The sequence below is a fragment of the Lithobates pipiens genome, unplaced genomic scaffold (genome assembly GCF_037356315.1).
Source record: "Lithobates pipiens isolate NorthernLeopardFrog02 unplaced genomic scaffold, aLitPip1_a1.2 Scaffold_27, whole genome shotgun sequence".
NCBI lineage: Eukaryota > Metazoa > Chordata > Amphibia > Anura > Ranidae > Lithobates > Lithobates pipiens.
This window is the reverse complement of record NW_027507788.1, coordinates 137,005,820-137,023,942: the sequence shown is the minus strand read 5'-3', so window position 1 is coordinate 137,023,942 and position 18,123 is coordinate 137,005,820. Positions and strand designations below refer to the sequence as shown.

At 41.0% G+C, this 18,123-nt stretch overlaps 1 protein-coding gene and 1 long non-coding RNA gene across 2 annotated transcripts in view; one reads left to right on the top strand and one right to left on the bottom strand.

Annotated features, from left to right (window-relative positions):
- LOC143934165 (synaptotagmin-1-like) overlaps positions 1-18,123 on the top strand; it is a 381,736-nt gene that overhangs the window by 345,304 nt on the left and 18,309 nt on the right. The window contains exon 7 of the mRNA XM_077457544.1: positions 15,147-15,264. Within this exon, the coding sequence (XP_077313670.1) occupies positions 15,147-15,264 (118 nt within the window). The remainder of the gene's footprint in view (positions 1-15,146; positions 15,265-18,123) is intronic.
- Positions 4,343-5,887, bottom strand: LOC143934166 (uncharacterized). The gene is made up of 3 exons (XR_013263221.1): positions 5,652-5,887; positions 5,416-5,537; positions 4,343-4,742 (listed from the first exon to the last, which is right to left on the bottom strand). It is a non-coding gene; the product is annotated as an uncharacterized LOC143934166 (long non-coding RNA).

The following is an 18,123-nucleotide window of genomic DNA, read 5'->3' as shown; positions in this document are numbered from 1 at the left end:
GATAGAGATGAACTAATCAAGGTACTGCTTCTCCTTTCAGTGTCCAGTCTCAGACTGGAGGGAGGAACAAAACCTAATTGAGTCTCCAGCCCTTTTTGACCAAGCTGTGCTGCTCTTTAAGGCTGTGTAAACCTCATCACTGGATGGACAGAAATAGAAATCTTTTGGTAGGCGAAACAGCTTCCATTTACATATTTTATCTGTGTGTTAAATGTTTGCCTGGAGTTTAACATTAAATCAGTACCATACAGGGGCGGACTGACAACTCATGGGGCCCCCGGGCAATAGGAGATTTTGGGGCCCCCAGGCAATCAGAGATTATGGGACCACATAATATACACAAACACACACACAGTATACAATCACACAGTATACACAGACATGTTTCGATTGGCTGAGAAGGTACCGGAGAGGCGGGGCAGCTATAATCTCGGGATTTTTAGACCAAAAGGATGTCAGTAAGGGACATTTCAGAGACAGGTGTAAAAAAACAAAACACAGATTTTTACATACTGTCCCTGGTTTTACTGAGGCTGGCAACCCTGATGGGGCCCCCTAGTGGCCCAGGGCCCTCGGGCAGTGCCCGAGTGGCTGAATGGTCAGTCCGCCCCTGGTACCATAATAATCTGAGTTTGTCAGTGTTTTATTTTTAAAGCTTGTGCTGTACAACCAGTTGGGCAAAGGTTGGAATGCTTTTTCTCGAGGTCCCATAAAAAGACACAGAAGTTTCAATGGCTAGACACTTTACTTTGGAACAAATACTAAGTTACACAGCTTGAATAGTGACAGTCAAAAGGTAATCCATTAAAGATGAGCACCATGCTGGAGGGTTTCATCATTCCTGACCCTTAACTGCTTCACTACCTCTAAACGAAAATTGTTTTTTTTGTTTTTTTTTAACAAGTGCAGTTTAAAAACAGCACTGGATAAAGCATGATTGGGTGGCTGTTGCACAGTTAAAGCTGATTTCCACCTCTACTGTCACTCTAACACGTTGTGACAGAAAAAAAATGTCTTCACTAACAGGTGTGTACGCTGGGTGCGCTGTATAGACATACCTGGCATACCTAACAGCACACCACCATATACAGTAATTTCCGAGAGATGGGGGACCAAACTAGTCATTCTCCAATACTTTATGTGGAAATATGAAGGCGGTGTGTCATATTATAGCTGTATATGTATATAGGTGATGTGCTGATTGAACTTTAAGGCACTCTTTTGAATAGTCGATTAATTTTATGTAATTATCTTGTATGTTTTTGTAATACATTTTATTTTTTAATCTATACCTGTGTTATGCCTATAAAGTCCATCATCCACAAACCAATTTTTTAACAACTCCAGTTATCGGGAAGTGACATTATATACATAAATTTCGTATCCACAGCACCACTCTGTGGTGATATGATTTTCAATCAGATTTCTTACTTGGCCACATACTGTCTGCTGTAAACTAAGGTGTCATGACCAACAGTGCTGGTGCCTTGCTGCTCGGCCCATCTTAAAATTGTAGTGACCACTGCTATTTAAATGCTCTTGTTTACATACTCCCCCACCCACCCACTTACCTTAATTACAGCCACTCCTCCTCCTGTCAAAATCATACCCCCGTTTACCTCTTTACCTCTATCTGTTTACATTGGGGCACAGGAGAGTGTACATTCTGTGTGTGTGCCCACTCTTCCTCATTGACTCATTGCCACTGCATGGCTGAAACATTTCCTGGAATACTGCTGCTGTCAGAATCCCACCACTGCCATTGTACAAAGTATAATCGCTTGGATACTATGATGCAGGGCGAGTGATCATCCTGTGTGTGAATCACCTCCTCCTTCCTGACTTATTGCCACATAACGACCTAGAAGACCGCTCTCAAAACCTCCAATGTGTAGTAACAGCATTCCCAGCATGCTTTGCTGCTAGGGTGTATTAGAGGGGGGAGCAGGCTTTAGTGGGGTGCACTCTAATGTATTTTTTAGTTAGCACAGCTGCTTCTTCCTGCATGCTTCCATTCCATTTAGCCTGGGACTGAAGTGATTATGGAGCACCATGAAAGTTACCACTGGTGCAATGTCTGTGGAATGTAATGTCCCTTTTAAATACTTCTAAAATTCAATGTCTATTCTCTTACTGTTAGGGAGGTAAGGCTGTAGAGCCCCCTTCCACAGTTGGTGGTGTCAGTGGAGAGTGTCAGTAAATTCAAAAAACTTTTAGATGGGCTTCTTAGCGAATGCAATATACAGGGGCATGGGAAATGGTAGTGACATAAACACATACAAACACACACATACACACTAACCTGCATGGACTGGTGTCTTTAGTCAACCTAACCATGTAACTGCATAAATACCCTCCCTCTAGACTGACAGTGCTGCTGTCCAGAGGTGTCTCTCTTGCTCCTTCATCCAGAGTATAGCCACTCCAATACAGGAGGTACGATACCAGCCAGATCAACAGCCAAAACAGAGGGGGGAAAAAAAAACGAATTCAACCACCACACCTAAGGATCAGTAAGCTGTAATATAATAAATATTTGTTTTGGGGGCTATACCGCTTTAACTCATAACAGAAAATGTATCGAGTTGTAACAAGTTTTGACAAGCAATTCTCTGGGACCCTCTAGTAGTATTCTTAAATGAAGGACAAAACACAATAAAATAATAAAAATTATAAATTAAAAATAAATAAATAACTTTCTATCATTTTACTGTAATGCTTGAATGAATGCTTTCATTTAGATCAAGGGTCTCAAAACTCTCTAAACAAAGGGCCAAATTACTGTCCTTCATACTTTGGCCAGCGGGAATAGAATTTTTTTTCTGGCATCAGTGGGAGTAAACTGTGTCCCATCTTTGGTAATAGGGGGAGGAATAGTGCCCATTAATGGTGTCAGGGGGCAGAATAGTGTCTAGTAGCACTGGGAGGAATAGTGCCCCAAGGGTTGAATAAAGGCAAGGGTCACAGTTTGGAAATCACTGGTTTAGATCATCTGGGCAGAGGGTTCCAAATCTGGGTATTCACATTCTTTTAGTGTCACTCAATTTATTAAACCTGTTATATATAGTTGATTCTGGAACACTATAAATGAATGTTTTCCTGAAAGCTGATGGATAATGTATACGATGTTGTGAAAAATGCCTTGATAAACTATACTGTTGCAAGTTGTTTTTTAATATTAAACCTTGAGTTTGTTGAGACATTTTGTGCACTCAATAACAAATACTACATATTGTGTTCCACAATCCATATACATTTCTATTTGCGAGGATTTCTTCTTAGATTGAAAAAAGATAGAAGTTTTCCCATGAGTAATGGATCCACAGCATAGGCATCATTTTTGAGAACATTTGAAGCTGTTTTATCAGATCTATATTGGTCTAACTTTTCATGTCTTATTTTGTTTTGAGCAATGATAATAGCCAAGGTCTTTGATCCTCTAAAATTAATGTTGGGTTTATTCAATAGTTGTTTCTTTCAAAAAGGATCCTGTTGTAGTAGGAATCAGAATTTATTAAGAATATCTCTGATTTATTTGTTGTTCATTAAAAAAGGTTATAAAATGGCATTTTCTTGTTTTTCTGTTTCATCACACGTCAGTATTTTTGCTCTCTCTAATGCTTCTGTTATTCATTTTGTTGGGTACTTCTGTTCTTCATATCAATTATATATCAGTGTAGCTTAATCTTCAAAGACTTTATTTGTTGCATACAAGTTCCATAACCAAGGTTTATAGTGTGAACTCAAATTGGAGGCTAACTATTAATATCTACAGTTTTGAAATGTGTTTTAGTTATAACATGATTCCCTGCGCTACTGATTAATACTAAATCCAGAGATTCTATCTCCTTAGCAGTCACAGAAGATGTACATTTAGGGCCCACATCATTAGACTTTAAGTAGGTAACATAATCATGGATAAGTGCTGGTTCACTCTGCCGATTTTGTCAATCAAATTGTTTATGGGTGAAAAGGTTCACACCAAATTGGTTGCAAAAAAAAAAAAATCATCCCTTGTTAAAGGCAACCAATTACTAGGTGTTGGAAGGAACACACTGCTAACAAGAGCAAAAAGGGTGCTGCTCACCCCTATAAATCAGAAAAATAAAACGAATTCCCCCACCAACGGGATTTTTAGGCAGCAATAAACAGTAAGCGTAGCATACTATATAAAAAAGATTACTTTATTGTGTGGTAAAAACATGAGCTTCACCCAGGTATTTAAAATAAAAAGGTATAAATAGAACCAAACTTGTACATACAAAAATTACAATGACAATTGGGCATACACTAAGCAGACCTAACTATAAATATACTGTATAAGATTAGTAACAGCAAAAAAATAAATTTATAGTTCTAACGCGTTTCAACCACTAGGGTCTTCTTCAGAGAAAGTCTGTTGATAGAGAGACAAGATACAACTTAATAAATCTATCGAATAGGATTAGTATTAAACATATTCTAGATTTGTCAGTGTAATTACCCAGTATGGCATTGCCGAGAGGTTCATACAAATTATAGTGCTTAATGGTGGAGTTTACCCAGGTTCATGCTTAGACGTCCTTCACAAGTTACAAAAGATATATGGTCCATGCATCTCGCCACAGAATCCAGCAGTGGGGTGAGGGTCGGAAGCCCAGAGGCGCGGCTCACGAGCGGTCACACGACAAAACCCTATGCCCCACAAAGGTTGTAGGGAATAGGTGCAAGCGTAGGCAGCCTGCCTGTATGGTAAGTCACGCCTGTGATGAAAATCCCAACATAGTCGCAATTAGACATATATATTTATATATTTGTTTTTTATATTCTATATTATATATATATAGACCCACATATGGGGTATGGAGATATCTTATATATGATTTGTGTACATATAAAGGGAATATCCCCAGATATCTGTATTCACATCCAAAAAAAAAAAAAAAAAAAAAAAAAAAAAAAAAAAAAAAAAAAGGGGGGGGGGGGGAAAGGGGAGGGAAGGGGGGGAAAGAAAAACAAAACTCAAAAGGCAAACACGTATTAAAAAGAAGAAACAGAAACAACAAACGTGGTTGAAATCAAAAGAAAACAAACGTGAGATGACATATGGTAGGAATAGTGTGTGTGATGACAACCCGATATTGGGTGACTGGAGTGAATAAGTGAGTGAATGATGTGCAGGTGAAGTGAATAATGAGGTGAGAAGTGTGGGTGTTGGTGTGATGAAAAGAATTAGAGGGATAACATATTAGGAAATCAGAGTGACAATGGGAGGAGTGCATAGGGGTGCTAGTGACGGATAGAGGTGAAAATGAAAATGCATGGAAATGCTAATGTTGAACTGGTGAAAGGTGACAAAAAAAAAAAAAAAAAAAAAAAAAAAAAAACCCTTCAGATGTGATAAACCATGTTTATACTGAAAGTGATAACAGTTACCTGGATAGCTGGGCTGAACAAAAGATTCCCAAAATGGAAAAGGGGAGACAGCAGCTGGGAAACTATCCCGGGAAGAGTGCCAGATACGGTCAATAACTCCTAGTCCATAGGGGCACCCCCATCTAAGAATAAATAGAATGATAAAGCGAGCTAGCTGTTAGAAAAGCTAGTTTTTCAGAAGTTTATTTAAGTAAAATGGGGGCATGTCAGCCAGGTTAGCAAATAATCAAACTTACCAACCAGGGATTCAAAGGTACGAGAGTCCTTGTTTGTGTACAGGAGCTGATGTTTGCTGCCAAGTGTACTGTGTTATATAGTGCCCCGGGATTGCATCACAGGCATAGCCGCCCACCCATTGGCTGGTACCGCCTATTATTGCTTGGCCGCCTAAACAGGTCGACCTCGTGTGAACGCCCCGGCGTCCCGGAAGGTCGTAAAGCGACCCCGAAACGACGTCACTTCCGACGCAAATGCACGACGTGATTGCGTCACGTCCGTACGAAGGGTCAGACGAACGTGAGGCACGTCCGGAAGTGTTCAGGGACGCCACCGACAAGGAAATACGTGTCTCCAATGGCTGGGCGGGACCAGCCCGCACCAGTCATATAGGGAGACATCTGTGGAGAGAGCCCTGCATGTGCACAGACAGGGGTCCCTCCTACCCTTGTCGGGGAGTCGCGCAAAAGAGGCAAAACGGCCCCCACACACCACCTCCTCCACATAAAAGCGGAAGGGCATTGGAAGCAATGTGCGGAGGGACCATAAAAGTGGGGGACAAGCATAAACCCGGGTCAGGTCAATGTGGGGATATGTCGCTACTGTCCAATACCTCCCCTGGCCCCCAGAACAGGGATGGGATAAAGGTGTGTGGGTAGAAGGCGGGGAGGAAAAAAAAAAAAAAAAAAAAAAAAAAAAAAAAAAAGGGGGGGGGGGGGGGAAAGGGACAGGCGACCGATCCTAACACACCATTAGCTAAAAGAAGCCATTTGCTTAACCAAAGACAAGAATAAAATAACATCTTTTTCAGATTATTACATATACACATATAGCATGCATGTCCCGACGTGAAAACGCACGTCTTTATTCAAGGACAGACAGAGTAAATATATAGCTAAGAGAATATATACAAACAGCAAAAATGAAGTGATAACATAATTATACAATGAATCACAGAAAAATATGGTGTTCAATTGCGAACACTATACCATGGTACCCTGTTAGGTTGTAATCATAATAATTAGAGATTATCAACAATTTATGAGAGGGGCATGGTCAGGAGGTGTTCCTAGACACTTACTAAAGAGTTAGAGAGGAGAAAAAGAGGGAACATAAAGGAGAACGGGCTCACAAAGAAAGGGGGCAGGTACACCCGGTTTCTACTGTGTCCTCCCTGAGGAGAACCCCTTTAGGAAGGGAGCAAAAGAGACCGATTCGTTCAGGCCTGGGAAAGAGGTGAGCATTCCTAGTGTGCAGGCTCTTTAACAACAGCCTGCGTGCAAAGAGTTGTATGTCTGTGATAGTCCCAAAGGGATCACAGTTTTCTTGTGGGCAAAATGTTAAACCACGCGCCAGAACCGCAGTTTCCACTGGTGATAGCGCGTAGGACGAAAGGTTGATCACACTGAAGGATTCGCTTGGATCCGTGTGACAAATGCGTCCAAGTTTCCTACTCCCTTGTTTAGTCGGGGTGAGGGAAATCCCCGCTTCGGGTTTAAAGAGTTCTGACCAGTTTCCAAATCGGATACATGGTTTTCCCTATTCTTGCCACTGCTTATCCCATTAGTATTGGTGACGTCAGCCTTCTGGCTAACTTCCATAGATGATAGCATAATTTCCCTTCCTCTCTCATTACATGTCCCATTGCTGCAGACGGGGTCGGCCATCTCATCAAAATATGTGTATGGGGGGTCTAATGGTGCCAACACGGCATGTGATATAGCTTGCAATTCCTTATATGTACTTGAACTTTCTGTTGGAATGTTGTCAGTGATACGTTTTTTACTATTTCCTTCCGGGGAATCCTTATTGCTTCTATTTCTTTTAAATTTACCCCGAGGTTTCTGCATAGATTTAGCTCCTTCATTGGAGTTGGGCATGGCTTTAGATTTAGTGGTGTTTCTTATAGCGGGATGCACTTTCCCACTAGTATTATTATGAGATGGTATATTCGTATTCCATTTGTATGCCCGTCCTTCTGAGAAGGCAAACTTGTCCCTCCAATATTTGGCCTCCTTCTTGCCCAAAATGCTCTTATTGTGGAAAGATAAATCAGCACGGAGTTTAGTCCGGGATTCCACAAATAGAGCATGAGAGGCAAACGGTTGTAGGGCCTTTTCTAGGATACAAATCTCCTTGTCTAGGAGTGCAATTTGCCTGGTATACTCATTGGTGAGAATAACCATCATTTGCTGTGAGCAAGCATTCAAGTTTGCCTCCCATTCAGTTTTACATTCACTACTAATTGAATCTACATTGGGAAAGATTTGGACCCGAAGGCCCAAAGGGTTAATTTTCTCCTTGTTGTATCTATCAAAAGATTTTATATGCCAGAACAGTGCTGATTTTTTCTCAAGTAATTTCATCAATTTAAAAGTGAGAGTGGTAATCTCTGTGTCAGCTCGATCGTTCTTCTCAAACTCAGTTTCATACCCTAACATCAAAGTGTCCCATTCATGACCTTGAAACATATTCATATTCACTGTGGACATATTGTGTACATAAACAGAGTATATATATATATACACCTCAATCACATCAAAATACTACTAAGTCAAGCTCATGTTTAAACCCTTGAGTGTTCAATTGCGGGGGAGGGAAGATCAAGGAAAGAAAAAGGAGTATGAAAGAAGAGTGAATAAGAGAGAAAAAGAAAAAGAAAAGGAAAGGGAGAAAAGAGAAGAAAGACGAGAAAAGAAAAAGGGTGTTTAACCACCTAGTTTGAATAGTATTGGAAGGAACACACTGCTAACAAGAGCAAAAAGGGTGCTGCTCACCCCTATAAATCAGAAAAATAAAACGAATTCCCCCACCAACGGGATTTTTAGGCAGCAATAAACAGTAAGCGTAGCATACTATATAAAAAAGATTACTTTATTGTGTGGTAAAAACATGAGCTTCACCCAGGTATTTAAAATAAAAAGGTATAAATAGAACCAAACTTGTACATACAAAAATTACAATGACAATTGGGCATACACTAAGCAGACCTAACTATAAATATACTGTATAAGATTAGTAACAGCAAAAAAATAAATTTATAGTTCTAACGCGTTTCAACCACTAGGGTCTTCTTCAGAGAAAGTCTGTTGATAGAGAGACAAGATACAACTTAATAAATCTATCGAATAGGATTAGTATTAAACATATTCTAGATTTGTCAGTGTAATTACCCAGTATGGCATTGCCGAGAGGTTCATACAAATTATAGTGCTTAATGGTGGAGTTTACCCAGGTTCATGCTTAGACTCTTAGATTCTATCTCCTTAGCAGTCACAGAAGATGTACATTTAGGGCCCACATCATTAGACTTTAAGTAGGTAACATAATCATGGATAAGTGCTGGTTCACTCTGCCGATTTTGTCAATCAAATTGTTTATGGGTGAAAAGGTTCACACCAAATTGGTTGCAAAAAAAAAAAAATCATCCCTTGTTAAAGGCAACCAATTACTAGGTGTGCAAAATTTGGTGCGAACCTTGTCCCCATAGATGTTCTAGTAACTTGTAAGTAAAACAGGTCTTTGAAAGTGAAGAAACTCCTTGTCAGAACAAATTTAAATGCTTCTAGTAGGAAATGAACCCAATTGTTTCTGACGTATGTAGATGAAAATCTAAATAATGTTTAACTGCCTTTAAGCCTATATTAAGGAGAATATTAGAATATAAAGCTGTGACGTCTAGTGTCAGCTGATTGTACAACACATTACATGTGATATCGTTAAAGATATTTATGACATTAAAGGAATCTTGTATATATATATGAAGGAAGATTATGAATCATATTTTTGACTTTTTGTGGTATATCTACATATGTAAAGATTACTAGTCAGTGAGTTTATATCCAAAATAATCAGTTGTCTTGAGGCTAGATAAAGGTTTTGTTTATCTTAAGTAAATGGTAATCATATGCAATATTAGGATTTGATATTTGAATGACATTTATTCATCTTTAGTGATAAAATTATTAGTATATTTTTGTCTATTGAACATGATAACATTTTTTTTTGAAAAACTGATGTGTGATCCTCTGCAATGGGTACATATCTCGATCATTTATTATTCTGTTGGCTTTGAGGATATTGTCAGTGTTGTTTTAAATAACTATACTGCACCTCTTAGAATCTCTGCGTATTACAATACCAGTTTTTATTCTGCAAATTTAGGGGATCTAGATTCATGTTTAGTAACATTCTTTTTGTTGAGTGGTTTATTAAATTAATTAATAATGCTGGAGCTATACATTTCAATGAGTCCTTTAGACTAAGTAGGACTCAATATTGATATTTGTTTTAAAACTGTAGAAATAAGGGCACTCAATAGTTGTTCCATTAGTAAACCTATTGATTCATTGATTGGTGTAGTGGTAATGGGTGTTGCTCCAACTTCATTTTTGAGTCTTTGGTTAGGAGGGTATCATTACAGAGGTCCACGCATAGTACTGTAAGTATTTGCTTTCACTGAGTGACAGAAGGAGAGTTCTTTCTTAAAGCAATTGCAAGCCAAGCCTTTCAGTCAGTAAAAGCCAACTCCACCCTTAGGATTTAGTTAGGCAGAATCTGACAAGGGTTCCCGATAGAGCAAAAAGGATGAAACCGACCTATTGTTTTCTTTTTTGCCAACTGTGTTCCATTTGGAGATTTCCCTTCATTTCCTGTTTGGAGACAAACTGTGAGGCCGCGTACACACGCGGGGACTGTTCGCTCAACTTTGTTCGTCAAACAGTTTCAGCGGACAGTCCGCTCAAAATTAGCATGGACGGACTTGCCCACACACGACGAACGAACAGTCCGCTGAAACCGTGCGCGATGACGTGAACGGCACGTACGACGGGACTAGAAAACGACGTCCTATACACTGCAATGCAAACTTCAGCGTGTAAATCCTTTCTGAGCATGCGCGGAACTTAGTTTGACGAACAAGCCTACACACGAGGGGACTGTCCGCTCAAACCAAGTTTCAGCGGACAGTTTTTCGGAAATTCCGAAAAACTTTGTTCAGCAGACTGTTCGCTGAAACTGTCCGCTGAAAGCCCACACACGAGCAGACTGTCCGCCGAAACACTGTTCAGCGGACAAAGTTGGGCGAACAGTCCCCGCGTGTGTACGCGGCCTGAGATAAGATCTCTAATGAAATGAGGAGAATCCCCTTCTTAGACATATGTCCCCAGAGGAAATGGGGAGGTGAATAACCCCAGCAGGGATTGAGGAAGCAATATAAACCTGACAGGGGTTATAGTCCTTGTTTAGTTATCCAAAACGAAAACACAGGCAGATATAACAATTAACATATATTTTTTTCCTTTTTATTGGTAGAACAGCTAATTTTAAATGTTGTATATGGCACCCTGATTATTTGTGCCTATGTCTAAACCCTTTATACTAATTGATAGTAAACTATAGCATTGGGTTATCGAAGCTGAGTTTTTCCTGGTCTGACTTATCATTATGACATTCTGAGAAGATGAATTGCCACACAGAAAAATTCCATCTTCTCTACATGGCTTATAGCAGGTAAAGCATGACATTTCAATATAATGACAGTGTCTGCACAGAAAAGGCTGTAGATTTTCTGAAAATATAATGGGGTTATGTTGCCAATTATTATACAAAAGTCATTAGTGCTCACCCAGTCAAACTGTGTAGCATTTACCTAAAAGGTCCAGCTGTGACATAGCTTTTGACCCTCCAGGTATGTTTAGATACTCAAATCTCAACAATAAAAAAGAGCATACCAAAAGTGGTCAAGTTAAAGAGAACCTTTTCGGGTGTTTATGTTTATGTACCTGCTCAGTACAAAGTACCCTAGAGTGTTTTGTTCCACAAGCACTGCTTGATATTATGGTTGCATAACAGTGACTCCCGAAGGATCTGCTGAATTTTGAAAGCCCTCCTAGCTTTCTTACTGGTGATTCGCCCTGTAGCTGCACCCAAACACTCACCAGTGATGGCATAAAAACAGATTTCTACTCAATAGTCAATATTGTTTTTGGTATTTGTTTTGGCTCATTTATACAAGGGAGAGGAGTTGGGCATATGGGATACCTAAAAACAGCAGCAAAAATCCCCTTTGCTCTTGTATTTTGTGTTATTTCTATCTCTGCTGCAAGCTAATACAGATTCAGTAGACCTTCAGTATGACTTTGTTCACAACTGTGCAATGCAGGAACGCACACAAAATCCCACACTTTCCTTCAACGCAAAAAAGGAGCAGCCCCTTTGCAGTGGTGTGGCAGTGCCATTTACCGTAATTTTTAATGGCAACCCGGGCATCTTGAAAACTCACGGGCATTACCATGCATGTTTGTGCAGATGTTTAAAATGGTACCTTCTTGTGCATAGGGCAGCCCATCAAATGAGCTGCCTTGAACGCAAAGCGTGTGAACATTAAAAAAAGCATGCACACTCAGTCATACCTCTGTGGTGTGACCAGAGCCTAATTGTGCAAAAAGTGAAACATATATTCATAACCTAGAGCATTGTATCGTCTCTCTGTCTACTAGAGAACACTCCCCAGTAGCAGACATGAGCAAACAATGTCCTTGACTTTGGACAAAACATAACAAACACCATAGCTTCCAACTGTCCCTGATTTCAAGAAATATCCCTCTGTCCCTCTTTCCCCCTCATTTGTCCCTCATTTTGGTCTGATCCATACTTAGAGAGTTAGACTGGGGACAGATAGTCCAGTTTAAGACAGGGTCCCTGCAGTTGTTTGAGAACCCTTTTTTATTCAACACTCCTTTATACTTGTCTCTCCCACCTCAATACATTGCTTGTTCAACAGTGAGGTAGTGAGACCTATTTCTATTATGGTTAATTGAAGATGTACAGTATCTCACAAAAGTGAGTACACCCCTCACATTTTTGTAAATATTTTATTATATCTTTTCATGTGACAACACTGAAGAAATGACACTTTACTACAATGTAAAGTAGTGAGTATACAGCTTGTATAACAGTGTAAATTTGCTGTCCCCTCAAAATAACTCAACACACAGCCGTTAATGTCTAAACCACTGGCAACAAAAGTGAGTACACCCCTAAGTGAAAATGTCCAAATTGGGCCCAAAGTGTCAATATTTTGTGTGGCCACCTTAATTTTTCAGCACTGCCTTAACCCTCTTGTGCATGGTGTTCACCAGAGCTTCACAGGTTGCCCCTGGAGTCCTCTTCCACTCCTCCATGATGACATCACAGAGCTGGTGTATGTTATAGACCTTGCACTCCTCCACCTTCCGTTTGAGGATGCCCCACAAATGCTGAATAGGGTTAAGGTCTGGAAACCCTCAGCTTCTTTAGCAAGGCAGTGGCCCTCTTGGAGGTATGTTTGGGGTCGTTATCACATTGGAATACTGCCCTGCGGTCCAGTCTCCAAAGGTAGGGGATCATGCTCTGCTTCAATATGTCACAGTACATGTTGGCATTCATGGTTCCCTCAATGAACTGTAGCTCCCCAGTGCCAGCAGCATTCATGTAGCCCCAGACCATGACACTCCCACCACCATGCTTCACTGTAGGCAGACACACTTGTTTTTGTACTCCTCAACTGCTTGCCGCCACACATGCTTGACATCATCTGAACCAAATAAGTTTATCTTGATCTCATCAGACCACAGGACATGATTCCAGTAATCCATGCCTTTAGCCTCCTTGTCTTCAGCAAACTGTTTGCGGGCTTTCTTGTGCATCATCTTTAGAAGAGGCTTCCTTCTGGGACGACAGCCATGCAGACCAATTTGATGCAGTGTGTGGCTTATGGTCTGAGCACTGACAGACTGACCCACCCCTTCAACCTCTGCAGCAATGCTGGCACTCATATGTCTATTTCCCAAAGACAACCTCTGGGTATGAAGCTCAGCACATGCACTTCTTTGGTCGACCATGGCGAGGCCTGTTCTGAGTGGGACCTGACCTGTTAAACTGCTGTATGTTCTTGGCCACCGTGCTGCAGCTCCGTTTCATGTTCTTGGCAAGGTCATCTTTATGTAGAGCAACAATTTTTTTTTTCAGATCCTCAGAGATTTATTTGTCATGAGGTGCCATGTTGAACTTCCAGTGACCAATATGAGAGATTGAGAGTGATAACACCAAATTTAACACAACTGCTCCCCATTCAAACCTGAGACCTTGTAACACTAATGAGTCACATAACACCGGGGGGAGGAAAAATGGCTAATTGGGCCAAATTTGGACATTTTCACTTAGGGGTGTACTCACTTTTGTTGCCAGCGGTTTAGACATTAACGGCTGTGTGTTGAGTTATTTTGAGGGGACAGTAAATTTACAATGTTATACAGGCTGTACACTCACTACTACATTGTAGCAAAGTGTAATTTCTTCAGTGTTGTCACATGAAAAGATATAATAAAATATTTACAAAAATGTGAGGGATGTACTCACTTCTGTAAGATACTGTATGTGATACTGTTTCTTTGTATGCAAATTAAGATTAGCAGAGGAGTGAGTACTATTGAAATAAATATTTGAAGTGATTCTAAAGCCAGGGCATTTTACTTAAATGCATTCCCTGTATTGGGTAAAAAATGTCCCAGTAATTGTATCATCCTCTCACCTGCCTACTTGTCGAGTCCTTTCTTGATCCAAAGCTGTGCCCAACTGCAGCGGCGCTTGTCAGTGTTCCTCTCCTCATTGGCTCCTTCTGCTCCTTCTGCTGTCAATCAAATCTTGTGAGGAGGGATTGGGAGTGGGTCCAAACCATGCCGCATGTGTCTATGGGAACACACAGCCGGGCTCGGGATCAAGCCCATATGTCTACTATTCAGCAAGCGCTTGCTGTGGGGGAAGACACAAAGAGGAGGAGCAGACAATGCAGGCAGGGGAACCCAGAAAAGGAGGTTTGGAGCTGCTCTGTGCAATACAATTGCACAGGGTAGGCTAGTATAACATGTTTGTTATTTAAATTTAAGAAAATTATACATTACAACCACTTTAACATTTTATTTCTTATATTAGGCTCAACAAAAAGGTCTGACCCCTGTCAGAGTTGGGATTTTATTGACAAGCATTACACCGTATTATATGAAAAATACAATTTTATGATTTTTTTAAATCACGTGGAAAAATAAATGTAGAAAAAAACATAACATAGCAATGTTTTACATGTAATAAAAAAACAATTGACTGGTTGAATACAGACATGAAAGTGTCAGAAAATCACTTAAACTGGTGTTTTCGGGTGAAGGGAGAAAACAGCAGCTTCAGTGATTCCGCCAATCGTTTTTTATTATATGTAAAGCCATGCTGTGTATTATTTTATGTTTTTTGCCTCATGATTTAAAAAAAAAACAAATTAATTATATTTTTATACAATACGGTCTAATGCTTACCATTAATATACCAACTCTGACGGGGGTCAAACCTTTTTGTTAATATTGAGGGATGTCGACAGGCATTATATTAGGCTCAAAACTAAATGTCTAGCTTAACTGTTATTAGCCTTTGATGCTTATCATTGCATGGTCACTTTTTAACATTTGTATTTTATTTTGTCACAGCAAGAGAAGTTGGGAGACATCTGCTTCTCTCTGCGATATGTGCCCACAGCAGGCAAGCTCACTGTGATTGTGCTGGAGGCCAAGAACCTGAAGAAGATGGATGTAGGAGGACTTTCTGGTTTGTTATTTAACTCTTAATTTTTCTTGTCAGAAATGTTCTTCTTTTAGGGACAGGTGTGAACATCATCTTAGCTACATCTTCTACATCAGAGATTTGCAATTAGGGGACCTCCAGCTGTTGAAAAACTACAAGTCCCATCATGCCTCCGCCTCTGGGAGTCATGCTTGTGGCTGTCAGACTCTTGCTATGCCTCATGGAACTTGTAGTTCTGCAACAGCTGGAGGTCCGCTAATTGCATATCCCTGTTCTAAATCATCGTGATTACTTAGAAGACCAGGCTGTCTGTCAACCCTATATTTTATGTCACTACTATATTCCTGGGACAGGTTAAAATCAGTTTCACTCATTGTGTTCTTGCTCTTTTTGGGGAGCATGGTCTTTCCACTATCTAGCTCAGTTTAAGACTCAGGTGAGAGAGGCAGTGAGGGTGCAACAGAGATGCAGGTTAAACTGGATACCTAGAGTGTACAGTGACACCGGAAGGTCTAGAAAGTTCACAGAAGGCTGTGGGAACACAGAGACTCACAGAATGCTCAGAGTGAGACTGCATGCTGAGGAGACACAAAGTGTAATCAGATGCTGAGGAAACACAGAGTAAGATTAGATGCTGAGGAGATGTGGAGTGACACTGGATGCTCAGAAGAAACAGAGTGCTGGCACGTTTAGATGTCCATATGTATAGCAAAGCAGCGAGCCCTAAGAAGGGCTGAGGCATAGGAGTTAAGGAGCCACCTGGTATTGGTTAAAGCACCCCCGTAGGGGGTGATGGACCGTGCTACAGGATAGCTCCCAGGTTGCAGCACTCTGACACACCCGTGCAATTACTACTGAGTGGATACACTGGAGTGCAAGAGTCTCTAGAAGCACTGGGGTACAAGGGGTCATGGGATGCAAAGAAGTGCAAGAGTCTCTGAGAAGCATTGGTGGAAAAGTCACCGGATCCACAAGGTTGCAGGAGTCTCTGGAAACAGTGATGTGCTAGGATCATATGATGCATAGGGGTGCAGGAGATATCGGAAGCACTGGGGTGAAAGAGTCACTAGATGCACAAGAGTGCAGGAGTCTCTGAAAGCATAGGGATGCAAGGGTCACTGAAAGCACAGGAGCACAAAAAAATGCACAGGGCTACCAGGAATAGGGATGAGCCGAACACCCCCCAGTTCGGTTCGCACCAGAACTTTCGAATGGACCCCACGTTCGTTACGAACGTTAGAACCCCATTGAAGTCTATGGGACTCGAACGTTCGAAATGGAAAGTGCTAACTTTAACGGCTAATATGCAAGATACTGTCCTAAAAAGGGTTTGGGGACCTGGCTCCTGCCCCAGGGGACATGGGTCAATGCCTAAAATGTTTTTAAAAATGGCCGTTTTGGCGGGAGCACTGATTTTAATGACGATTAAAGTGAAAAAAAAAGTGAAATATTCCTTTAAATATGGTGCCTGGGGGGTGTCTGTAGTATGCCTGTGAAGTGCCACGTGTTTCCCGTGTTTAGAACAGTCCCTGCACAAAATGACATTAAACGGAAATAACACCATTTAAAACTGCTTGCGGTTTTAATGTTATATCTGGTTCCTGCAATATGGTTGAAAATCATTGAGGAAAAATGGCATGGGTAGCCCTCCCTGCCCATTACCAGCCTATTTGGGTCTTGTACGCATATTAAGGGGAACCCCGTACCCATATTAAAAAAAGGAAATGCGTGTGGCCCCCAGGCCCTATATACTCAGAACAGCAGTATACAGGCGGTGCAAACAAGACAGGGACTGTGTAGGTTTGTTGTGTTAAGTTGAATCTGTTTGTAATTTTCAACTGGTACATTTTTAAAGTGTAGCTCCAGTCAAAAAAACTATTTTTAAGCTTTTTGGAAAACATAGGGAAGGGTTATCACCCCTGTATAATTTGTTTTGTCGTCCATCTTTTTTCATCTCACTTGCTGTTGTCTCCTTCCGTTTGCAAGTAGGAGATGTTTGTAAATTGGATGTTTGAAAGTAGGGGCCTGCCCTATATGCTCTGCAGAAATGGCGGAACAAGGTGTTGGTTTTGCCACAACATTGTAAGCCCTCAAAGTGACTCTTGGTGGGCGCTGGAGCGCCCTGCTGTGAACGATTATATCAAGAATTGTAATTACATGCCATTGTTGAACAGTGGTAGAAAAATTGACCTTTGGTGGTTGTGGTGCTGGTGCCACAACACTATAAGTCCTCACCGTTACTCTGGGTGGGCACAGGAAGGGGCCCTCCTGTGAAATATTATATCAAGAATTGTAATTACATGTCCCTGTTAAACAGGGGCAGAAAAATTGGGCCTTAGGCACTGGTGCCATCACACTGCAACCTCTGCCATATACTCTAGTTTTATTGCAGGAATTAGCCCTGCTGCAAAGCATTGCATCAAAAATTGTACTTAAACGCCCCTGTTAAACAGGGGCAGAAAAATTGGGCCTTAGGCACTGGTGCTGGTGCCACCACACTGCAACCTCTGCCATATACTCTAGTTTTATTGCAGGAATTAGCCCTGCTGCAAAGCATTGCATCAAAAATTGTACTTAAACGCCCCTGTTAAACAGGGGCAGAAAAATTGGGCCTTAGGCACTGGTGCTGGTGCCACCACACTCCAACCTCTGCCATATACTCTAGTTTTATTGCAGGAATTAGCCCTGCTGCAAAGCATTGCATCAAAAATTGTACTTAAACGCCCCTGTTAAACAGGGGCAGAAAAATTGGGCCTTAGGCACTGGTGCTGGTGCCACCACACTCCAACCTCTGCCATATACTCTAGTTTTATTGCAGGAATTAGCCCTGCTGCAAAGCATTGCATCAAAAATTGTAATTAAACGCCCCTGTTAAACAGGGGC